The 26385-nt window shown below is 43.7% G+C and overlaps 1 protein-coding gene across 5 annotated transcripts in view; it reads left to right on the forward strand.

Moving 5' to 3' along the window:
* The first annotated feature begins 15160 nt into the window (after window positions 1-15160).
* RPS6KC1 (ribosomal protein S6 kinase C1) overlaps window positions 15161-26385 on the forward strand; it is a 106262-nt gene continuing 95037 nt past the window's right edge. For 4 of the 5 annotated variants that reach the window (XM_065401221.1, XM_065401222.1, XM_065401224.1 and 1 more), the window contains exons 1-2: window positions 15161-15265; window positions 23255-23290. In XM_065401221.1, coding sequence (XP_065257293.1) covers window positions 15161-15265; window positions 23255-23290 — 141 coding nt within the window. The remainder of the gene's footprint in view (window positions 15266-23254; window positions 23291-26385) is intronic. The other variant, XM_065401223.1, reaches the window with a different exon arrangement.

Raw genomic sequence — 26385 nt, forward strand, 5'->3', positions numbered from 1 at the left:
GGGAGTCGTAGTTCTACCGCCTCGCCCCACTACGAATCGTTCCAGGAGGCCATTTTTGTTAAGGGACTATGACCAAGTCAGAACGCCGAAGCTGAGCGGCTATTTTTGTTTAGGGCAGTGGCTCCGTTTCTTGACTGTTGGACGGCCATCTTGATTACGGGCAGGAGGCTGGGGGCCATCTTGATTTAGGGCTGAAGCCGGGCATAGAGGCCAGGGCTGTAGCTTGGTAGCCATCTTTGCTCTGGGCACACTGCAAAGGCCTTTATTTTAATGTGTGACTTAATTGCAACAGGGGAATGGTGACTAGTAACTAAGAAAACCCTATGCCCCCCATGGCCCTGTCTGGCTGCTACCACTCTGATACCTGAGGGCAGAGGGTGCCTCTAAGCCTAATGTTTATCCTCAGTGACTTACCTTGTCCAGAAATGCCTGGGGATTGGGTGACTTTACTCTGCCACCTGCTAGTGTTCATTGTTTGCACTGGAGGCTTAACAGTTGCACCAGAGCCTTAACAATGTTATTGTGAGTCACACAATATTTGATCAAGTATCTGAAGAAGTGAGGTTCTTACCCACGAAAGCTTATGCTCCCAATACTTCTGTTAGTCTTAAAGGTGCCACAGGACCCTCTGTTGCTTTTTACAATATTTGATGCTTTTCTTACTGCTCCAGCTCCTGGAGTCCTGGGTTCAGGTGAGAGAACCTCAGCTTTCATTTTTAAAAGATCTAAGTTCCCAACCCGCAGGATTGCAGAGAAAAGCTTGAAAACATGAACCCTAAATGTTCCGAACCAGAAGGAAAGTAATAAGAATCACAAATTTATTATTGTTAAAAATCTCATGATTCGGGGGGGGGGGGGGGGAGGGGTGTTGTCTGACAATTTTTAAACACTTGGGGTTTTAGAGTACAAATTTCAGATACATTCTGCACTTTGGTGTACAGCTTTAGAACTTCTCCCAGTAGGATCATCTTCTTTGACGCAATGCTGTGATATTATGTTCCAATACCATGGTGTATGTTATAAATCATAGCACCACTGTCTGAGATGTGTGCATTAGATCATCTAGTCCAGGGGTTGGAAACCTTCGGCACATGGCCCATCAGGCTAACCCGCTGGCGGGCCATGAGACATTCTGTTTACGTTGACCCACAGGCACGGCCCCCCGCAGCTCGCAGTGGCCGCGGTTCACCGTTCTCGCAACTTCCATTGGCCGGGAGCTGCGGGAACTGAGCCACTGGGAGCTGCGAGGGGCCGTGCCCGCAGACGGTCAATGTAAACAAAATGTCTCATGGCCCGCCAGCGGATTATCCTGGTGTGCCGAAGGTTGCCGACCCCTGATCTAGTCCCTCCTCTTGCCATTTGGCTCCACCAATTTTCTAATGCTAGTTTCAGAGGCAATGTATGAGGGGCATGCAGGGTCACGTGGCCATTTGCTGCTTGGCTTGTGCTGAGTATGGTTACACGGACTGAGCATGCTAAGTAACACTGCTGAAGCTGGCTGCCCTCACTGTCCCCCACCCACCGTCAGCAGGCGTGGGTCATCCCTGACTAGTTTTATATACCTCTAGTACAGCGGTTCTCAAACTGTGGGTCAGAACTCCAAAGTGGGTCTCGACCACATTTTAACGGGGTTGCCAGGGCTGGTGTTAGACTTGCTGGGATCGGGGGCTGAAACCCGAGCCCCACCACCCTGGGCCAAAGCTGAAGCCTGGGTGGCGGGGCTCAGATTACAGGCCCCCCTCATCTGGGCCTGAAGCCCTTGGGTGCATGGGAGGGGCTCGGGCTTTGGTCCCCCCCTCCTGGGGACATGTAGTAATTTTTGTTGTCAGAAGGGGGTCATGGTGCAATGAAGTTTGTTGTCAGAAGGGGGTCGTGGTGCGCTAGTAGAAGAGGAGGAATAGAGTTTGGGTATGAGGAAGAGGGAAGGGGTCAGAGCTCCCTGCTAATATCTTCCTGATGAGGAAGTAAAGTGTCTCAAGGAGGAAGGACAGATTATTAGACACTTCATTTATATTCTTGTACAGCAGCCAGGTGCATTTTCAGTGACGCACTACATAAATTATGTACATAAAAATAAACCTTTTCTATTCACTGTAGCTTATGAGTGACTCACTTTAAAGTGCTTTCTGAGGCACAACAAAACATGACCCTCATCCTGCAAGCTGCTCTGTGTAGGCAGGCCCCTGAGCCCATTGCAGTGTCCCTTTAAGATAATAGGGCTCCACAAGGGTGCATGGGATCTGCCTGTATGCACCAGTTTGGAAAATCAGCTCCTATGAACAGGGCCATACCAAATTCATGGTCCATTTTGGTCAATTTCATGGTCATAGGATTTTAAAAATTGTAAATTTCATGATTTCAGCTATTTAAATCTGAGATTTCAGGATTTTGTAATTTTAGGGGTCCTGACCCAAAAAGGAGTTGTGGAGAGGGGGGTTGCAAGGTTATTGTAAGGGGGGTTGCGGTACTGCTACCCTTACTTCTGCACTGCTGCTGGTGGCGGCGCTGCCTTCAGAGCTGAGCAGCTAGACAGCAGCGTTTGTTGGTCAGGAGCCCAGCTCTGAAGGCAGCACCTCCACCAGCAGCAGCACAGAAGTAATATGGCATGGTATGGTATTGCCACCCTTACTTCTGTGTTGCTACCTTCAGAGCTGGGCCCTCAGTAAGCAGCCACTACTGTCTGGCCGCCCAGCTCTGCAGCCAGCAGCACAGAAGTAAGGGTGGCATGGCATGGCATGGTATTACCACCCTTACTTCTGCGTTGCTGCTGGTGGTGTGCTGCCTTCAAAGCTGGGCGCCCGGCCAACAGCTGCCGCTCTCTGGCCGCCCAGCTCTGAAAGCAGCTCAGAGTGGCAATACTGTGACCCCCCCTAAAATAACCTTGTGACGCCCCCTGCAACTCCCTTTTGGGTCAGGACCCCCAATTTGAGAAACGCGGGTCTCCCTCATGAAATCTGTATAATATAGGGTAAAAGCACACAAAAGACCAGATTTCACGGTCCGCGCCGTGTTTTTCATGTCCGTGAATTTGGTAGGGCCCTACCTGTGAAAGATTTTGCATACAAATAGATAGTTTTATTCAATTCCTGGTATAAAGAAGCATCTATTTCATTTCTATCAAAATGTCAATATATGTAACGTAAGTAGAAGTTTAAGAGCTGCATTGGTGGGGTTTGATGACAAAGCCAATGCAGGTGTGCAGCTTAACAGCATGTGAAGATAAATAGCATGCAGAGAAGACATGAGAATATGATGGGGTCTGATGGAGTGGGAAACAGTGCAAATGCTTCATGGGAACTAAAACCAAGAAGGGTATGATATCTCCCATACTGCAGTTGTTTGTTACATGTAAATTTTAAACATTTCTAAAGTTTTCCTAGTATGGGGGGATGGGGGAGCATGCTTACAAATTGAGATGCTATTGAGTTAAGGAGGTTCAGGGTGGTTACCATATCAAGTCGACTTTGGGTATTTATTTTTCAAAGGTAATTTACTTAAGATATCTCAATTGTAAAAATGCTCATTAATTCTTAATTTGCTTCTCCACAATTTACCAGGAGAGAACAGTTATTAATCCTTGATTCAGGTTACCCACAGTGTCTTCATCTTACATTTACATCTATCTTTCCCACTACATCTACACATGCACACAAAATACCAAAAACATTTTCATTGCTAGTGCCCTAGTACTGTCAGTACCTTCCAATAATCTCTGTTAGTTATATATCTTTCTGTGCGATGGGGGACAAATAAGAAATAACTATAGCAAACTACTATTAAGCCATTTTCCTAGCAAGGGAAGTTTCACATGGAATTTAAACAATTACTATATTGATAGTATCAGAGGGGTAGCCGTGTTAGTCTGAATCTGTAAAAAGCAACAGAGGGTCCTGTGGCACCTTTAAGACTAACAGAAGTATTGGGAGCATAAGCTTTCGTGGGTAAGAACCTCACTTCTTCAGATGCAAGTAATGGAAATCTCCAGAGGCAGGTATAAATCAGTATGGAGATAACGATATCAGCTGAGCTCCAGTTCATTTGCAAATTTGACACCATCAGATCAGGATTAAACAAAGACTGTGAATGGCTATCCAACTACAGAAGCAGTTTCTCCTCCCTTGGTGTTCACACCTCAACTGCTAGCAGAGCACCTCACCCTCCCTGATTGAACTAACCTCGTTATCTCCATACTGATTTATACCTGCCTCTGGAGATTTCCATTACTTGCATCTGAAGAAGTGAGGTTCTTACCCACGAAAGCTTATGCTCCCAATACTTCTGTTAGTCTTAAAGGTGCCACAGGACCCTCTGTTGCTTTTTACTATATTGATAGTTAGTGCTATATTCAACACATCTGTGCTGCTCTGTCACTTTAAAAGGCCTTTTCTCAGTAGTAATATTTTAATAGGACTACATTAGGAACTTTGGTGAGGAAGGCGGAAAAAGTAGTTTAAAAGTTGGTAAAAGCATGTCACAAGCTTAAAGGAAGGAAAAGCAGGAAGAACAAAGCGGTCAGCCTCAAGGAAAGTAATGACATGTCGCTACAGGGAAAGGTATGTTAGGCAGCAGGCAAAACAAAGGGTAAGTAAAAGACTAATCTAATCAAAAATTCAAATGGCTTCTTATCACAACTGTTCCCTTGAACTACTACTCCCTACACTGATCTAGGCCAAGGAGTGTCACTTTGGCCTGGTCTACACTACGACTTTAATTCGGATTTAGCTGCTTTAAATCGAATTAACGCTGGACCCGTCCACACAACGAAGCCATTTAATTCGAATTAAAGAGCCCTTTAATTCGATTTCTGTACTCCTCCTCGACGAGAGGAGTAGCGTCTAAATCGGTTTTGTCAATCCGAATTAAGGTTAGTGTGGCCGCAATTCGATGTTATTGGCCTCCAGGAGCTATCCCACAGTGCACCATTGTGACCGCTCTGGACAGCAATCTGAACTCGGATGCGCTGGCCAGGTGGACAGGAAAAGCCCCGGGAACATTTGAATTTCATTTCCTGTTTGCACAGCGTGGAGAGCACAGGTGACCACAGAGAGCTCATCAGCACAGGTAACCATGCAGGCTGATAATCGAAAAAGAGCACCAGCATGGACCGTACAGAAGGTACTGGATTTGATCGCTATATGGGGAGAGGATTCAGTGCTAGCAGAACTTCGTTCGAAAAGACGAAATGCCAAAACTTTTGAAAAAATTTCCAAGGGCATGATGGAGAGAGGCCACAATAGGGACTCAGATCAGTGCCGCGTGAAAGTCAAGGAGCTCAGACAAGCCTATCAAAAAGTAAAGGAGGCAAACGGTCGCTCCGGGTCAGAGCCGCGGACATGCCGCTTCTACGCCGAGCTAAATGCATTTCTAGGGGGGGCCGCCACCACTACCCCACCTCCTGACTGTGGATTCCAAGATGGGGATAATCTCATCAGGTACACCTGATGATTCCGCGGAAGGGGAAGAGGAGGAGGAGGAGGACGACGAGCTGGCAGAGAGCACCCAGCTCTCCGTTCTCCCCAACAGCCAGGATCTGTTTCTCACCCTGACTGAAGTACCCTCCCAAGCCAGTACCCAAGACCATGACCCCATGGAAGGGACCTCAGGTGAGTTTACCTTTTAAAATATAAAACATGGCTTAAAAGCAAGCATTTTTAATGATTAATTTGCCCTGAGCACTTGGGATGCATTCGCAGCCAGTACAGCTACTGGAAAAGTCTGTTAACATGTCTGGGGATGGAGCGGAAATCCTCCAGGGACATCTCCATGAAGCTCTCCTGGAGGTACTCCAAAAGCCTTGCCACAAGGTTTCTGGGCAGTGCAGCCTTATTCCGTCCTCCATGGTAGGACACTTGACCACGCCATGCTAGTAGCAAGTAATCTGGTATCATTGCATGACAAAGCCCTTCCCGGCCAGCCCACATGGATGTTGGTGAAACGTCCCTTGTGATCCACAAGTGCTTGCAGCACCATTGAAAAGTGCCCCTTGCGGTTTATGTACTGGGTACCCTGGTGCTCCGGTGCCAAGATAGGAATATGGGTTCCATCTATCGCCCCACCACAGTTAGGGAATCCCATTGCAGCAAAGCCATCCACTATGACCTGCACATTTCCCAGAGTCACTACCTTTCGTAGCAGCACCTCCGTGATTGCTTTGGCTACTTGCATCACAGCAGCCCCCACAGTAGATTTGCCCACTCCAAATTGATTACTGACTGACCGGTAGCTGTCTGGCGTTGCAAGCTTCCACAGGGCTATCGCCACTCGCTTCTCAACTGTGAGGGCTGCTCTCATCTTGGTATTCTGGCGCTTCAGGGCAGGTGAAATCAAGTCACAAAGTTCCATGAAAGTGCCCTTACGCATGCGAAAGTTTCTCAGCCACTGGGAATCGTCCCACACCTGCAACACTATGCGGTCCCACCAGTCTGTGCTTGTTTCCCGGGCCCAGAATCGGCGTTCCAAGCCTATAACCTGGCCCATTAACATCATAATCTCCAAAGCACCGGGGCCCGCGGTCTGAGAGAATTCACGGTCCATGTCCATGTCCTCATCACGCTTGTCGCTGCGCTGCAGTCGCCGCCTCCTCCTCCTCGCCTCTTTTTTCTGGTCCTGGGTAAGCATAAACTCCACGAGAACGCGCGAGGTGTTTACAATGTTCATGACTGCGTTCTGGAGCTGAGCGGGATCCATGCTTGCTGCGGTATGGAGTCTGCAGAGTTCACTCAGGAAAAAAGGCGTGAAATGGTTGTCTGCCGTTGCTTTCAGGGAGGGAGGGGGAGGCTGTACCCAGAACCACCTGCGACAATGTTTTTTGCCCCATCATGCACTGGGGTCTCAACCCAGAATTCCAAGGGGGGTGGAGACTGCGGGAACTATGGGATAGCTATGGGAAAGCTACCCACAATGCAACGCTCTGGAAATCGATGCTAGTATGGTAGCTTGGACGCACACCACCGAATTAATGTGCCTAGTGTGGCCGAATACATTCGAATTTATAAAATCGGTTTCCTAAATTCGAATTATATAAATTCGGATTAATCCCGTAGTGTAGACATACCCTTTGTCACAGATAGTTTGCTCCTAGGGTGACCAGATGTCCCGATTTTATAGGGACAGTCCTGATTTTTGGGTCTTTTTCTTATATAGGCTCCTATTACCCCCCACCCCCGTCCCGATTTTTCACACTTGCTGTCTGGTCACCCTATTTGCTCCCCTCTTTATTACAAAACTATGGGAAATACCTGGCTCTAAGTATTTGATGCATTTCCATGTAGTAGAACAGAGTTAAGGAGTATTCTTCAAGATGGTATCTCTATAATTCTTATTGCCCAAATATCCTAAAGTTTCAAAACACTTTAAGTTTTGAAACTCCCTAGTAGATGGATGCTACCAACTTACTGGGGAGATGTTTTGATTATTGAGGAGCTGTTTCCTCTACTGAAGGAGAGTCCCTCCCACATCAATGCTACCAGGAGTGCTGAAACAATATTTATAGTGGGGGTGCTGAGAGACATTGAACGAAACTGTAAACACTGTATATAATGGAAACCACTTCAAGCCAGGGGGTGCTACTGCACCCCTAGTTCCAGCACCTTTGAATATGGCTAATTTTATGACCATTTTCCTTTGTCTTATGAAAAAGAAAGTAGTAACTGTCTCCAGTAGATTATAAAATAACTAAACAACCTCCGCTCTTATTAGTGTAAGTACTCTGGGAAGCACTTGGGTATTGTACCTTGAAGCCATGATATCGCTCAAATCTGCTTCTTACAGTAACTGAACTTTCAAATTTCCTCTTGCCACATGTAGATTTTTTTTGAGACCACATAAGACTCCCAATGGAAAGTTTCATCGGGGTTACCAAGGCAATGTTAAATACCATTCCTGGAATGATGGGCCTGCTACTGTCCTGTAGTTATAAGTTTCCAAAGGACCAGCTGTGACCCAGGAACCTCTTAGTGCCAACTGGCAAGGGGCAGGGGATCTTCTGGGTCTGGTACATTCTAATTCACCAAACAGTGTCCTGTAAAGTCTCAAATAAAAGCTGGTCTCACAGTGGTCATCAATATCACTGTAAAATGCATGAATGTATGGATGTTGTTTAAGGAGTTATATATAGGGCCCTACCAAATTCATGGTCCATTCTGGTTAATTTTACAGTCTCAGGATTTTAAAAATAGTAAATTTCAGCTATTTAAATCTGAAATTTCAGGGTGTTGTAGTTGTAGGGATCCTGACCCAAAAAGGAGTTGTGGGGTGGTCGCAAGGTTAGTGGGTGGGTGGGTGGGTGGGCGGTACTGCTACCCTTACTTCTGCGCTGTTGCGAGTGGCGGTGCTGCCTTCAGAGCTGGGCGGCTGGAGAGCAGTGGCAGCGCAGAAGTAAGGGTGGCACGGTATGGTATTGCCATCCTTACTTCTGTACTGCTGCTAGCAGGGCGCTTGGCCAACAGTTGCTGCTCTCTGGCCACCCAGCTCTGAAGGCAGTATAGAAGCACAGGTGGCAATACCATGACCCCCCTAAAATAACCTTGTGACACACACACACACACACACACACACACACACACACACACACACACACACACACACCTCCCTTTTGGGTCAGGACCCCCAATTTGAGAAATGCTGGTCTCACCCGTTTGTATAGTATAGGATAAAAGCACACACAAAAGACCAGATTTCACAAGGGGAGACTGGATTTCACATTCCGCAACGCGTTTTTCATGGCTGTGAATTTGGTAGGGTCCTAGTTATGTATATACAGTTAAAATTATGTTCTTAATGTCTGTGTCTAGGGCCAGGTCACCACCAAAATAAAAAACATGAACATTTCTTGTCTGACAAAAAACCTATCTGGCTGTTGACATGTAAATTTAGTATTTGCTCCTGGGGGAATTCTCTGTCAAAACATTTAAAATTCAGTGCACAATATTTAAAAATTCTTCATATTTTATTTGTCAAAATAACACAATATAATCACACCATTTTCAATTAGTTTGGTAATTTATTTCAAAATACCTGTTAGCAAGTATGTCTGTAACAATACAGACAACAAAAAAGATTCAGGAAATATTTTTTTTTTTTTACAAATAGATTCCTTACTAGGCTTATTAATACAGAACTTTGAGTAATAATTCATTTAAACTACAATAATAGAAACGTATTTCCTGCTCCCTTCTGAAGCAATGCAAAGGCTTGGGGGAGTCACAGGTAGCTGAGGGAGAGGGAAATAATTGCTGAGAAGGAGCCTGGGAGTGAACCTGGTGTGTTATTGGGTGTGGGTGGGAGAAGTATGGAACAGGTTTTTTTTGGGGAGGGATTGTTAGGGAGTTGGGGAGCCTCCCCTATGCAGACCCTGGCTGACCCATAGCCTCTCCCATTCAGTCAGGCACATCTGCTCCTGTCCCCATGTGTCCCTGCACTCCTTCTTCCCCCATCCCCACGTGGCCCTGCCCCGCCCCCCACTCATCCACCCTCAGTCCCCATGTGTCTCTGCATCCCCACTCCCATTTGGCTCCTGCCTTAGTCTGTCTCCCTCACTAGCACTTCTGAACCCCAGTCTGTGACCCCCCCGCCCGCAGCAGTCCTGTGTGCCCTGCTCTGTCTTCCCCCACCCATATCTCCAAACCTGGCCCCACAGGCAGGGTGCTGTGAGGAATGCAGCCGTTCCTCCTAGCTGTCTACTCTCTGTTCTGGTGCCACAGCAGCTCTTGGAGGGTGAAAGGCGTAACTGCAGCACCTCTCCAGCAGAATGCATTTTCTGTGGAGAAAAAAAATCTGCAGGGGAACATGAATTCTGCGTGTGCACAGTGGCACAGAATTCCCCCAGGAGTAAGTACTCTCACAATGGGTCTTCTCTCACCAGTCCAAACCAAATGCTAATGAAGGGATGTAAAAACTTCAAAGTGAGAAAAGTAACAGCAAGAAGTAAACTGGGTTTGGGGGAAGAACCCTATCTTGAGATGCACATCAAAGGTTTGCTCTAGTACATTTGGGGACAGAGAAGACACCCTGTCATCCTTCACCTAAGTAAATGGACAGTGAGTTTGCTTCATGAAAAGGGATTTCAACCAGGCTTGGTTGAAAACACTGGAGGGAATTTTGGGTGAGACTTTGTTTCCATTATTCTTGCTCGCTATCCTTTGAATCTTTGTTTTTCGAGTAATAAACTTATGCTTGTATTCACTATAAATATATCTGTGCTGTGGGGTTATATAAAGAGATGGTCCTGAGTTGAATCTTACCAGCTGGTGTGTACCGTTCCTTAAGGAACAGCAGGCCTGGTAATGGTGTGAGTGTCCAGTGGACAAGGAGCTGTCCGGGAATGGTCAGAGGACTTGGGGGTTTGTGTATGTCTTTGTCTGTACAAGTTAACCAGAATGACTCCTGCAAAGGCCTGGAAGGTCGTGTTTGTATTGCCAGAGGCTGGTGTTTTCAAGGGCTGATCCACAGCAGGCACAGCCAAGGCTCCTTTATGCTAGGGCTGGTGGTGAGGTGCCTCACAACCCTGGGTATCCCCGGAGAGCATCACACCAGTTTCTCTTTCTTTTTATAGATGGGCTTAATTTCTTTTGAACCGGAATACTGACCAATTAGGATGAGAGAATGGTGTCTGTAAAAGTTCAAATACAGTCCGCCAGCTTCTCCTTTTCAAGAAGTCTCTTCAAGAAGTAGCTGTCAAAGAGTGTCCCTTTCTGCCTGAGACTTTCCCATGACTTAGTAATGGAGGAACTGGAGATGCTGGCACATTTCCAGAGGATTACAAGAAATACCCTCCTCCCCGCCAAGCTCTATTATGTACAGTGTTCTGACTTTTTAATAACTGAAGGGACAAAACATCATCTGTTGCAGTGTACCCACATTTTAAAAAGGAGAGGCACTCTTGGTACATAGCTGGGCTGACTATTTGGATTTAAATAAGAAACACTTCAGTATTCACCGTGAATTAATCCCTGCGGGCTGTAGTTCCAATGGCTTGTGTATGGCTTCCCAAGGTGTTTTTCCGAGGTTTAAAAACTACTACATCTTGATGGACTTACACCATAAATGTTTGTCTACTCACTTTATTATATGAAAGCCCTCTCAGGTTATGGGTTAGAATAGCTGCTGGATGGGGAGGACATTTGCAGACCATAGTCCATCATGTTAGAAAGTTTTTTTTTGTTTAAAAGGTCTTTATTTTCATCCGCAACCACTTTTTAGCTTTCCGAGTGTCTCTGCAAATGTAATCTGGCTAGCTTCCTGGGGGTAAAACAGGGGAAAGATAGGGAAGATAATTTTTCTGTGCTCAATTTTTTTTCCCTTCCAGATTTATAAGAGATTCCGACCTGGCTTAGTTTATTTTTTTTCCTTAGACCTTCTTCACTAAGAGGACCCCAAAGAGAGGGTCTGCTGCTGGAAGCATCCTTTGTGCAGACTCTAGTTGCATCACTACTTATATAGGAAAGCAGTCTTTATTCCGAGACTCCATGGGATGAGCTCTAGTCTTTTGGACTGGGGAGCATGTTTATCACTTCCCCAGAACAAGAGCAAATGATCTCTGAGGAGTTCTCTTTGATGCTTGCTTGCCTGAAGTGAATGATTTGCCATCAGAGCCTTGTGAAAATTTATAGTGGACAAAATCTCCCTCTCTCTGAAAAATATATGACTTTTTCAGTAGAGCAGGTAAGTCTCATGGAAATGCAATCCTCCAGAGATCAGCAAATCTAATTTAAAAAAATGCTAAAATGACCACTTCTACTGCAGTGAGAAGAAAAGTTCTCCCTCTCCTTAAGAACCAGACTTTCCCACCTCATTCACATTGAGTAGCACCTAACTCTCTGAAGGCCCATTAACTATACATAGAGTAAGATATCACTCAGCACGTGTAAGGGTGGCAGAGTCTGACTGTAAGCTGTCCTTTTGTCATAAGGAAATGCTCCCAATGTGGTCAGCCTGGATACGCAGAGCAGTTCTGACTTTTTGACTATAAAGTACACCTCTACCCCGATATAATGCGGTCCTCGGGAGCCAAAAAAATCTTACTGCGTTATAGATGAAACCGCGTTATATCGAACTTGCTTTGATCTGACCCCCCCCGGAACGCTGCTTTACCACGTTATATCCGAATTCATGTTATATCGTGTCGCGTTATATCAGGGTAGAGGTGTACAAAAGGACAAAGAAGCTCTGCAGTAAATTACCAGCTGTGTAACAGATGAAAATGTTAAGGCCATCTAAAAAGAATGATCAGAAATGGGAAAGGAGGGAAAAGAAATGTTCAAATCTAAAGTAATAGATATTATGATTGAAGTGTCTTATCCCAGTGCTCAAACAGCAAATCACATGTGAATGTGATAAGCATTTGAAAATAAGCAGAACTACATTTAAAAATTCAGAAACAAATCTGACCAATATAGTCATGGAAAAATAACTTAAATATTGTAGTACAGACTTTCATTAAAATATTTAAACTGTCAGATGATGGAGAAGGTTGTAAGATTCAAGATGCCATGCCATTTTCCTTGAAGAAAAGGCTTGCCTGTTGTGAGCTTCAGAAGAGAGCCTCTTATCTTGGTATTTTTTTGTTTTATGGAAGTCTGTGATCTCATATAGATCTTCTGCATAACTCTCTAATAAGAGACTGATTCTATTTTTAACCAATCTGCTACTGCATGATTTTAATTATAAAAAGAACCGATTATTACTGTTTAGTGTTCATCTAAAGTATGAAATGAACTAAGCTTATTTAGACTTGAATTAGCTGGTTGCACTGAAGGTATGTACAGCCTCATAATCCCATCATCCAAGTGTATATCTTCATAGAATAAAAGTGTGCGCCTTTGTAAATCCAAATAGTGTACCTCATTATCTGTATAATTGTACTGTATCTTGCCACATGTTAGCTTGGTGCTTTACAGACATGCATGAATACAAGAACCATGCCTCAGAGAGATTTCTAAACAAAGCACATGCTGAGGATGGTAGAAGGAGAAGGGATGCAATATAAAAGCAACATGATTGAACATCAGGTAGGCTCTTGTTAATTTCACCCTTTAAAATTGTGGTGTATTTTTGTAATATAGAATAAACAAAGTAAACAATGTCCACTGATGGTAGGACAAGAAGTAATTGGCTTAATCTGCAACAAGGGAGATTTAGATTAAATATTAGGAAAACATTTCTAACTATAAGGATAGTTAAGCACCAGAATAGGCTTCCAAGGGAGGTTGTGGAATCCACATCAATGGGGGTTTTTAAGAACAAGTTTTTAGACAAACACCTGTCAGGGATAGTGTAGGTAGGAGGTACACTTAGTCCTGCTTAGTGCAGGGAGCTAGACTAGATGACCTCTTGGGTTCCTTCCATTCCTACACTTTTATGATTCTGTGAAAGAGAATGTCAGTGGTATGGGTTGCTTTGTGAAGATTTTACTTATATGAAGATAGCCTCTTCAATATATGCAAGTACCCAGATTTAAAATGTATTAGGATACCATGATGCATATTTTGTTTCTGACCAAAACTGGGCAGCCTATTGGTACAGTATCAACAACTATCAGCAAGTCCTGAAGATTTCAGTTAACACTTAACCTTTGCTTGCTTACCTCAGTACATAATTGTATTCCCTCCAAAAACCTATGCAAAAGTATTTGTTTTGTTAGCTTTCTTTAAAAGGTTACAAGATTATATGGAAATCTGAGAAACTAATGCAACATGGATTTCAAGTCTATATGCAAAGGAAAACAGGCATTTAAATTAATCTGGAATCCATTCCTCAAATCCCTGGAGAAAAAAGATTGTATAATATATCCCAAGTCAATCTGTATAATACAAATTTGGATGTATCACTTGCCTTTGTACTATTTGCACCAGTAGTATACTCCAAGCTATGAGACACCACTCACCCGCCTCTGCCTGCAGTTCAAAGGTTACTTCTGTCTGTACTCCCTTTTGTCCCCAATAGGGTAGACAATGTTCCAAGCATGCATGTTTAACCCCCAAATTTAACCATGGTCAGCTAATATTTTCTTAAACATGATACGCACCTTGTCCACAATAAGAGCAAAACATGGTGCACTGTAGATGCTAAAGCCTGAGTGCTGGTAATGTGGACAACGTGGGCACAGGGTGATGAGGTGGGGGTGGTTTTAAAACATACATTAACATGTTTACATGTTTTAATTAACATGTTTTTAAACATCACTTAGCACCTAGCATAGTCAAAGACAGTCATGTCTAAAGCATGTTAGCTGGGTATGGTTAACCTTAAACTCTCCTCCCTCAAGCCCCAGGACTTTGTTTACATCAGAACTGTGCCCATATTAGGAAAACGGGTTTGTGTATTAAGACACATTCAAAAATGAGACTATTCTTAGTCCAGACACGATCTAGTTGCTAAGGTAATTAGAATGTTTCTAAACAAATGTAAGTAAACATTTAAATCATGCCTGCACTATATTTGTTTTTAAAGTTCGGATTAACTGCTAATTAACTGAAGATAAACAGAGCTCTAATGAAGACAAATCCTAAAATGCCACTGGCTTTCCCATGGTAGAAAAAACTGTCTCCCTTTGCCCACCTGTAAAATGCTTATCTCACATCCGCCCTCCAGGACGTTTAACTAGCCGGTACTTGTAACGTGCTTTGGATGCAAGATGCTAACGAAACGAAGTACTAACATCATTGTTCACCGACCAAGTAGCTACAAGCTTCAGCGCCGCAGCTGTTCCATGTTGCACGGGCCCTGGGAACACGCCTCGCTCTCATAGCGGGGTGGGCTAGGCACCGCAGCAGCTGCACGTGGCGAAGCCACGTTTGTGGTTTTGAAAGCTGTCTAATGAGCGGGGCTGCTGCCGCTGTCCCAGCCGGTGGGTTCAAGGCCGCTGGCTCGGGACTCCACAGCAATGCTAAGGGTAGTGCGGGCGGTTCGCTGAAATGGAGCAAAACGCTCTGTCCCCACAGGTCACAGATACTGTCAGATCCTCCAGATCCTGCCTTGTAACCCAGCCGGATTGGGGTTCGGTGGGGGTGGGTCGCGCCTGGTCTCCGGCAGCCTCCCCGGGGAGAAGCCCGGGCGGGGAGGGGAGTTTCTCGGAGCTGCTTCCGCCTCCAGCTGAGGCCTGACCCGGGAGTGGATCGCAGCGGCTCTGTGCGGCGGGGCGCGGCGCGGCGGCAGGGCCAGCATGAGCGGCCCCCGGGAACTAGCGGGGGAGCTGGCCCGGTTCTACACGGTCACCGAGCCCCAACGCCACCCCCGGGGATACACCGTGTATAAGGTCACCGCACGGGTGAGTCCGGGGCGGCAGGGACCTGGACCGCTCCGGTTTTAGCGGATCACTCCCAAAGGACCGGGAGCAGGGCGGGCAGAAAGCAATCCCCCCCCCCCCTCGCCCCCCAATCCCCAACCTGCTCCTGTCAATGGGGGGAGGGGGCAGAGAGCATCCCTCTCCCCCACCCCAATCCCCGACCTGCGCCTGTCAATGGGGGGAGGGGGCAGAGAGCATCCCTCCCCCCCACCCCAATCCCTGACCTGCGCCTGTCAATGGGGGGAGGGGGCAGAGAGCATCCCTCCCCCCCACCCCAATCCCCGACCTGCCCCTGTCAATGGGGGGAGGAGGCAGAGAGCATCCCTTCCCCCCCAATCCCCGACCTGCCCCTGTGAAGGGGGGGGCAGAGAGCCTCCCCCCACCCCAATCCCCGACCTGCCCCTGTGAATGGGGGGGGGGGCAGAGGGCATCCCTCCCCGCCAATCCCGGACTTGCCCCTGTGAAGGGGGGGGCAGGGAGCATCCCTTCCCCCAATCCCGGACCTGCTTCTGTGAATGTGGCCCCAGGCAGAAAGCATCCACCCCATCACAGAGCTTCTCCCAACGGAGGGTGCAGATGAAGCTTCTCAGACCTGCCCTTGTGCAAGGAAGGGAGTGGGTGGCTAGAGCAGAGATCATCCCAATTCCTTATCCTAGACTTGCATCTATGGGGGGCTCATCAAAGAGCATACCCACCTTACCACCTCCTGCCTCCCATCTGCTCCCAAATGAGAGGAGGATGACAAAGAGAACATCTTCCCTTCACCTCAACCATCTACCCCAGATGTGGGACAGGTTCTGAGCATCCGCAGCACACCCGTCCAGCTTCATTCAGATCTGCCGCAAGTCTCACATGTGATGGGGATGGATGGGTGAAGAGAGAAGATGGGAGGAAGGAAGGAATGAGACTTCATAAGGGAGTCTGCTTTACAGTGTCTCTTTGTCTGTCAGGGGATTGGGAGAAGATGATTTCGATATAGGGTGACCAGATGTCCCGATTTTGTAGGGACAGTCCCGATTTTTGGGTCTTTTTCTTATATAGGCTCCTATTAACCCCCACCCTCTGTCCCGATTTTTCACATTTGCTGTCTGGTCACCCTATTTCGATATGTCAGTGAGACATTTAAAATTAGATACTTGCTGTAACTCAGCCTGTATTGCCTCCACTTTGCTGTATACTCATCTTAATTTTTTCATAAGTATTAACTCAAGGAGTTGAGTCCACTTCAGTAATATTCCACCCATGCAGATTATCCCAACTGTTTAAAGAGCAATTGTAACCCTGAAACTAGGGAATGCCCTATCCAGCCTAAAGCACATTGCCTCATGCTCTTCTGGTTTTACCAGGCCACTAGATACCCAGGCCTGCTGTGTCTCAAGCTCTGGTACTTTGAATGAAGGTGGTTTTTATTTTATTAAAAAAGAAAAAAAAAAAAAGAAAAAAGCTTGGTCCAGATGTCTTCAAAATTAGTCTTCAAATGCGGGCCCCTGCCTCTTCTAAATGAATGAGAGACTGCAGGTCTGCTTAACATTTCCTCAGTGGCACTTGAAGCTGATTAATTTAGTTTGAATTTCTCTATCCTGTAATTATTTTAAAAAATAAAGCTAGAGGGAAGACTGTGTTTGGATAAATGTCTCCGAAGCGCATGCTACACAAGACCAGTGCTTAATTTATAATGAAAGAGGTGCTGGGACTCAAGCAATTTTTTTACTTTAATAACTGAACTGCAAAGCCCAGAGATGCCGGGGCTATGAACTGCCTAGCTCCGAGGTGCTAAGCCCTGGCACAAATTAAGCACTGCACAAGGCCAAATGTGTTGGTGTTGCAAAAAGCGTTAAATACCTTCATAAGTGTACCTTGGACTTGCCCTAACCTGACAGACTGGTAACCTGAACGTTTGGACTCTAGTGTGTACGCAGTAATTATTGATTTTGTGTGTTTCTTAATTGTACATCATCTGTCAGAAGCTATGAGACAGTGTTAGTTTCTATTGTTGAGTTTCTGACTTACACAGGTGTTTTGATAGCATCTTAAGGCTGGTAATGTAATGCTGCTTAGTGACAGAAAATAGTTGTTCTGTCTGATAGAACTGTTAACGCTGTGCTAGAAATTGTTAGCTGCCTTAAAACTGCAATAATGGACCAGTCCAGAAGTCCATCTAACACAGGATCCTGTACCTGACAGTGGCCAGAATCACAGTTCTGAGGAAGATGCAAGAAGCACTGTAATGGACAGATAAGGAGTAAGAGTGGGATCCACAAGGGGTCTTAGGCGTTGCAACGTGAGTGGCATGTCACCTAACTTTTAGGTGCCTAGAAAATCACAGGAACAACACTATGACCTGCAAAACCTCAGTTAGGCATCTAGGCTCCTATACACTGGGGGTGGGGGGGGGGGGTGGGGAGGGAGAGGTGCCTTAGAAAGGGATCCAGAAAACCAGCGCACTAGGCGGTGAGCTGCCTGAGCTAGCCAATTGCAGCAATGAGAGGGGTATGTCCTAAGCCCCGTTCCCTCCCAGAGATAGGTACCTAAGTCCAGGCTACAGCGAGGTGCCTCTCTCTGCATAGTGCTCCATGAATGGGAACCCCTCTCTGGGAGTCAGATGGCTTAGGTCAATAAGGCATTTCTTGTCTGAGGCTTGGTCTACACTTACCCCCCAATTCGAACTAAGGTACGCAACTTCAGCTACGTGAATAACGTAGCTGAAGTTCGAAGTACCTTAGTTCGAACTTACCTCGGTCCACACGCGGCAGGCAGGCTCCCCCGTCGACGCCGCGGTTCCCCCGTCGACGCCGCGGTACTCCTCTCGTCTAGCTGGAGTACCGCAGTCGACGGCGATCACTTCCTGGTTCGACTTATCGCGTCCAGACAAGACGCGATAAGTCGAACCCAGAACTTCGATTCCCAGCCGCCGAACTAGCGGCTGGGTGTAGACATACCCTGAGTGAGTTAGACTCCTCTCTTGCTCTACACAAAATGGCCAGAAGAGGCGGTTCCCACCTTGTAGCCCAGTTCAAGCACTCACATGGTATGGGGAAGACAGGCTCAATTCTGTCCTGTCTGACCAAGAGGGAGACAGGATTTTAACATAGGTCTCCTACTTCTCAGAACACTGTTCTAACCAGATAGCTATGGCATATTCTTTTGTGGGGCTCCTTCAGTCTTTCCTGTTGAAGCTAATCCACTGTGGATAAATAATGAAGAGCAACTGGAGCTGGGGGACTGGACCCTGGGTCTTCCATCTCCTGGGTGAGTGTCCTAAACACTGGACTACCTAGTCATTTTCTCTCTCCCTGTGGCCCAATGATTGTTTAGTCACTGAGGAGTATCAGTGGAACTAATTACAAAGCAAGGTATTACTCAATCTGGGTGAGGCAGTAGAATCTGGCCCTAGTAGAAGGGGAGGATGGTGTTGCGTTGGAAGCAAAAAACTGGAAATTAGGAGACCTGGTTTCTGTTCCTAGTTTTGCCAAAGGCTTCTTGGGTCCCCTTGAGCAAGCCTCTTACCTTCTTTGTACCGCCACCCTCTTTTTTCACAAATGGGAATAATGCTGCAAAGCAGTGGGTGGGAGGGTCTTGTGAGTTCAGTTCATTCATTTTGAGATCAGATAGGAAGTGTTATAGACGTTTTATTGAAGTGACTTGTCCTTTCACAATCACTGTTGCTGTAAATTTTCTGCCTGTGCGAGCTGTCCATATTTGCACATACCCTCTCTTTATATAAAGAGGAGGATCTAAAAAGTTATCTGTGTAGAATGTAGATATATAAATAAACATAGCTCTCAGGTGTTTGTGTCTGTGTCAGTTTTCTGTAACTGTAAGATCATAGACAACTTGAATAATATTTTGTTCTAGATATGATACATTATTCCATCATAGGATAATGTAAGACGTTTAAACACTAATTAAAGTGAAATAAAAACATGGTGTTTTTTTATTGAGTTAGTGAGAAAAACACTTTTTTCCCCCGTAGGTTCAGCGCTAAAGAAGCTTGTCATGGGACAGAGGCAAGGAAGATAGGGCATTTAGTTTTTCCACATCTCATCCTGATGAACTCCGTTCACAGGCTTAGTCCAAGAGGTCAATATAGTGGTTTAATTTCATCAGTGGAACTGAAAGCAATGCTCCTTTATCTAGGACAGTAGAACCCAGTCTTGTATTTATCTTAATTCTAATTCTTCACTAATTTTTGTATTCTGCATGGCTTATATTCATTTGAAATACAGCATCACACAGCTGTAGTACATGTGCTGAATTCTCCAAATTGGAATGAAAGTTGTATTTAAGTCATGGGGAATGTCAACATTTTATCAGGTCCCTGAAGTTGCAGGTTCTCAGCTTCTATTCCAAGTGACACATGGCAGGGTCACACAATTTGCTGATGGACAGAGTAATTCAAATTTTTCTTAATGTAAAAACTGAGAATATTAGTTCTTTAAAGTATTTTAACACCTTATAGCCCAGAGGTGATAAAATATTATTCATTGTGCCCAAACATTGTGCTTGGGATTTCACAAACACAGAAATGTTCACAGCTCTTGCCTCTAAAGGGCTTATACTTTAATCGGACATGTAATAATAACTGGGCTGGGGGTAAAAACTTGACAGTGGAGAATATTAAAAGAAGCTGTTCAAAACTATGTAACAATATTTTGTTTAAGGCAGTTGTCTGACCCCACCGCTTTTTGTTTTCTCCCTCCCATCCCTGCAGTTGGCTGGCTCCATGGTTGATATGACATCACTACCACAGTGCTTGCTGGGGCTGTGTCACTCATACCGTGAACTGGTGATCTGCAGCTTTGGGGGACTGCCTGGAAAAAAGTAAGGTTGACCTGCCCCGTGTACTGAATACCCCTCTTATGCTAGCTATTTCGGGTATTCAGCACATTCTACTAAAGATCTGATTTCTTTTGATTCCGTATTTGTGAATCATCTGTAAAACTGGTTTAATAGGTTAAGAGAACTTTACTGTCAAATATAAAATATCACTTTAATATTCGTGAGTAGGAGAGTTGCACGTTGAAAGTGTCCTGAATGTCTAAACCAAATGCACAGGTCTCATTGGAGACTTTTCTGATTGCTAAGCTGGGCTAACTTTGGGAAATTTTTCTTAAGGTCTGTCCTTAGGAGATGATTTTAAAAGAAAGCTAGTTTAACAGTATGGAAAGCCTGAAAAAATTCCTTTTATTTTTTAGCAAGGCTGGCACAATGTGGAAACTGTATGTAAGATGTGAATTCTACATACTATATTTAAACTTTTGTACTGTGAAAGACATTACATGCATCTGCAAAGTTAGAGAAGCATTACAGTTCCTGTATTCATTTCCAACAGTCCAATTCAAGAAAAGATAAGAAAGGATTAAAAAAAAAAAAAGGCATCACAAGAGGATAGTATCCAATGTAGTAGTATGAGAGATTTTAAAAATTAGTTTATTAAAAAAATCTGCTATTTATTAATGCTGAATGTCTGCAGAGCAGACAAAAAACATTGGGTACTCTGACCATCTTGTTAAGTAACAAAGGGAGATCCTATGGTCCTGTTTTATGATTGTTGTTTCCAGAATGTACAGTATCAGTTATGCATTGATCAGTTTGTATATGCATGTGTGCCATCTATTGATATCCTATTGATTTTTGTGGATGAAAGCTGCTTGCATTAAGGCTTTACAAACAATGCTGATTGCATCATTCCACTCTGAGATTTTTCTGTGCAATTTTTGTATCTTCCTAGAGCTCGAGATTTATGGTGTTGTTAACCCATGTTCTCACATGCCAACTATCTGAATTGATGATAGGATTGATTAAAGAACTCTGTAGAGGTCTCTGACCTGTGTTGACTTGACTTCCATGAAAAGGCTATGGAGAACAAATTAGTTCAGCATATAAATAAATAATTACACCTCTACCCCGATATAACATGAATTTGGATATAACGCAGTAAAGCACCGCTCTGGGGGGTGGGGCTGTGCACTCCGGCAGATCAAAGCAAGTTCGATATAACACGGTTTCACCTATAATGCAGTAAGATTTTTTTTGGCTCCCGAGGACAGCGTTATATTGGGGTAGAGGTGTACTATACAATGGCTTGCAGATGGAACTGGACAATCGATATGGAAGACGGTGTAATCTGTAGAAGAAGGGACTGTGAAACATCTGGGTCCTATTCCTGACTCTCACTAGCTTGTTGTATAATCACTCATTGCTCTAGGTCTCCCTTTACCCATTTGATAACTTATCTACTGTAACCTCACAAAACTGTTGCAGGGCTTTACTGAAAGGTGAACTGCAAAATAAAAAGTTTGCCATTTACTGCTCCTTTTGTGATGTGTAAAGATTGTTTAAGTTGCCACCACGCACCCCTCCACATGGTCTGCCTATGAAGTGTTCTAAAAGTCTCACCAGGGAGAGAGTAGAAACTCTTTACTGAACTAGCTATATGGACTCTGCTATAGACAGAAACAAAGATGAAAATAGAGTGAAAAAGAAGAGCTGAAACATAACTGCGGTAAAGAGGCAAGTAGGCCTTCAGACTAATCACAGCAAGGGAAAAAGTGAGTAAGGTTTTGTCAATTGTAGGCAAAACTGGCACAGGAGAGTTTTAAGGTGCAATTTGAACGAAGTGAGTTTCAGGTTGATGGGGTAGAATAATGGAAACATAACCCTTTTCTCCTCAGTCTAGTCCCCTCCAAAAACCACATGGAGGATGAATGGGAACACTACAGTGAGGTTAAGCAGTAGGCTGAAGTTAGGGAAGCATGGAGGAACAAGTCACAGAGATTCTTGAAAACCATAAGGAAAATTTAGAAGAGTAAATCTAATAAAACTGGGGGGGTGGGGTGGCGGGCTAGGAGATGAGAACAGTCTGGCTGTAGCACCGTGGACCCTCCATGTAGCTTAGAGGAGCAGTTTTCAGGTGGCCTATGGTCTGGAGCACTCCTGGGTAAAGTACTCCTGGGTACTTTACCTCTGAGACAGAAACAAGACTGCAGTTCAGGGCTTGTCTTACACACAAGCAAACCAAATTAAGTCTGCTTTAATTCACACCTTTAATTATCTTAGTGCATGTCAGTGTATGGACAGTCTTATTTCGAATGAAATTGTCCATACGCTGACTTACGGCATGAATTAAAGCTGACTTAGTTTGGTTTGCATGTGTGCAGACAAGCCTTCAGTCTCAGCAATGGACTTTATTGCTATTTGTAAATCCAATGCAGAACTCAGGTATTCTAGAGGCTCTCTTGACCAATATAATATATATTTCTTCTTTAAAAACACAAAAAACCATCTTTGCCCTGTGCTGCCATACCTGTCTGTCTTTATCAGGTATTTCTTTGGGGGTAAAGTCAGTGTGATCAAATGTGCAGAAAACACCAACATGTGATAGGTAGCAAATGCACATGAGGACAAAATCAAAATGCAAAGTGATCTGTAGAGACCTGAGCAGTGGGGGCTGTGGGTAACATGAGGAGATTTTGTCCTAAAAAATTCAAAACCCACCCAGGCTGAGGTTGTGTGCAATCTGGATTCAAAATGGGTAGCTGTAACTAAGCCATACCTATTACATTAATGTTACTTTCCTCTTGTGTTTCTAATAACAATTCCTTCAGGAAAGAATTGGAAGAATGATGGGAAGATGGTCTATATGTGCCCCAGTTCTAAGTGGTCTCTAATAAGAAACTTGCTTGGGGATGTAGCCCTTAGAAGAGGGAATATGTTTATCTATTTTGTAATTTATTTGCTAGTTTCTAACAGCAATTAGCTTTGTTACTAAATACTTTGTCTTTTGTTCTATTTTGTATTTTCATAGGTTGAACTTCACTAAACTAACTTAAAACTGCTGAATGCAAATTGAAAAAGATATACACCTTCTGTGTGGTTTCTTTTTTATCAGCAACAGATCACAGTATGTTCCTCTTTTAACTCTGCAAACTGAAATTCAGACACTGATCAGGTTTTTGTTTTGTTTTTCAGATTGTTTCAAGAACAAATCCAGAGGAAGTCCAGGAGGTAACACATTTACATTTGTGAAAATGCTTCATTTCATGTTCTCGTTACTAACTTTTGAAGTATCTTTTACTTAATTTAGTAATTCCTGTGTGTTTTGTCAAAGAAATGAAGCAAACCTTTTTTGTGTCCATCTGTCTTTTGTCTTAATAATTCAAAACCGAATAGCTAAGGTAGCATATTGCAACTTTTCCATCAGTGATGAGTGGGAGGGAAATTATGAACCACACCTCGTCCCTCTGATTTTGGACGGCACTTCAGATTCTTAAACCTTGGGTCGAGTGCTGTACCTACCTTTAGAAATCTCACATTGGTATCTTGTTTGCCTTTTATCAAATCTGCAGCAAAAGTGTTCTTAAAACGAACATGTGCTGAGTCATCATCCGAGACTACTGTAACATGAAATATATGGCAGAATGTGGGTGAAACAGAGCCAGAGACATACAATTCTCCCCCAAGGACTTCAGTCACAAATTTAATTAAGCATTATTTTTTTTAACGAGCATCATCTGCATGGAAGCATGTCCTCTGGAAAGGTGGCCGAAGCATGAAGGACCATATGAATGTTTAGCATATCTGGCACGTAAATACCTTGCAATGCTGGCTACAAAAGTTCCATGTGAATGCCTGTTCTCACTTTCAGGTGACATTGTAATTAAGAAGTTGGCAACATTATGTCCCGTAAATGTAAACAAACTTGTTTGTCTTAGCAATTGGCTGAACAAGAAGTGGGACAGAGTTTTACAATGTTTTGTTTCTGAGTGCAGTTATCGAACCAAAAAAATCTACATTTGTAAGTTGCATTTTCACGATAAAGAGATTGCACTACAGTACTTGTATGAGGTGAATTGAAAAATACTATTTTGTTTACAAATATTTGCACTGTAAAAATAATAATAAAAAATAATATAAAGTGAGCACTGTACACTTTTTATTCTGTGTTGTAATTGAAAACAAAATATTTGAAAATGTAGAAAAAAGTCCAAAAATATTTAATACATTTCAATTGGTATTCTATTGTTTAACAGTGTGATTAAAACTGCAATTAATCGCGATTAATTTTTTTTGAGTTAATCACATGAGTTAACTGTGATTAATTGACACCCCTAGTTTAAAATCCTGCTTTTTCTCTAAAAGCCAGTTGCCAGTTGTTGTGAAACTTCATACAGTGTAAGTTCTTATGCACTCTCTGGATTTTGTGTGTAGTTTTTTGCTTGGTTTCTCTCATATGTTTTTAATAGGAAGGCTTCCTGAATTTGATCTCTGGATGAAATTTTTCTTCATGAGTCCTACTTTTATTGTTGACTATCTTAAAAATAGTCTGTACAAAATTTAGTAAATGGGTGGCTCCTGAGTAGATCTTAGTTTTCAGATGTTAGAGTTAGGATCACTTTTAGCTATTATTGATGTTATAACTGAAAATTTAAGCACAGTGCACACAAGCCTGTCTAGCAGCCAGGTATGAACCCAGCCTCCGTCAGGAGCTTTTCAATCAGATTTTTATCCCACAACAGAGAGAGACTTATGTACAGTCATTGAAGGACTATAGGCAGCTGCTCTTCTATCGTCTCCCACTAATAGGGTCTATACTTACCACCGTTAATCATTTTAAAAACCCTAGAAAATAAATGCACCTACTTTGTTGTGAAGCAGTTAGGCATGTAGCACCCCTGACACAAACCCAGAAAAGTTGAGCCACTTTACAATACATATTTCCTCCACTCTTAACATTGCTACAACTACCGCTGTTCGTGGGCCATCCACCGCAGCCTTCAGTCTGCTTCCCTCGCCTTGCAGCCTTCCATCTCCCCTTTTAACAGCCCTTCTGGATGTAATCCTTTACCGTCTCCCAGCACAACCAACTACTTCATCAAGCACCCCCAACTACTACTGTGGGGAGAGGGAGGGGAGATAATCGGGTAAAGCCGTGTGTGCAGAAGGACTAAAGGGTAATGGTAACTGTGTGTGTCCGGCTCAGGGTGGAGAAACCAATGTTTATTGTGGAAGGAAGGTGTGAAAAACAGTTACTAGTTCTCCAATTATTCTAACCATGACAAACAGCCTATCACATCAGAACTATTTAGGCTTTGCAGAATTAGATTTTTTTATATATATATATATATATATATATATATATATATAATTTCAACAGATAGTATCAGTGCTTAAGCATTTTTTCTATTTTTACATTTGCAGAAATTATGGGGAGTGTTGACAATTATTTAATGACAGTAGACATAGAGACTCAAAATTAAAGCTTTATAAACGATTAAAACAAGTGGTCAACATCACATGTCAAAATATACAAAGTAAATATCCTTAAATCAAATCATACCTGGTTTTGCTATTCATTTTTTTAGTCCATTTGTAACCAGCCTAATTCAGAAGTTTAGATCACTGGATTTTGACTCTACATTTTCAAGCAGCATTTTTCTTACTTTGCCTATCTGTACATTTTGATTATTATTGGTGGAAATATTTTTTCATCGGTTTGTGTGTGTATGGTATAATTGTTTACTGACATTTACCTTTAAAAATCTGATCCTTCCAAGCCTAACTATAACAACTAACAATGTATTCAAACTCTCACCAAATACCCTTTACTGCACTTCTCTAGTCCTTAGATTGCAGTTTGTCATCCACCCTCCAAATCAGATTCCTCTCCAGCATATATCCGAATGGGAACCTTGTTAGCTTTGCTGAGGCAGCATCCTCGAGCAGCGTCATTTCCCTGAGCTTGTCAGGGGATGACAGGGTAACCTTGAATCCTTTGCTTTGCAAGGTGTTTTAGATGTATTAATTCTCTCCTCTTGGCTAGTGTGAGATCACTTGCATCAGTGAAAAACAATATTTTGTTAGAGTGAAACTGGATCTTGTGCTTTTTTTTTTCTTCTGCAATCCTTTAGTATACTATCCCAGTGCCAACATTCCTATAACTTAATGATCATGGACTTTTCATTTTCTTGAGCAGTTTTATGTGGTGATTCTGGGATTATATATAAAACAGTGCTCATCAGCCAAAATTTGACTCCTTTGTGGTAGCTTGGATTGGGCACTCAAAAACTTGAGGCATCCATAATTATTAGTCACTTCTGAAA

Source organism: Emys orbicularis, chromosome 3 (genome assembly GCF_028017835.1).
Source record: "Emys orbicularis isolate rEmyOrb1 chromosome 3, rEmyOrb1.hap1, whole genome shotgun sequence".
Taxonomy (NCBI): Eukaryota; Metazoa; Chordata; order Testudines; family Emydidae; genus Emys; species Emys orbicularis.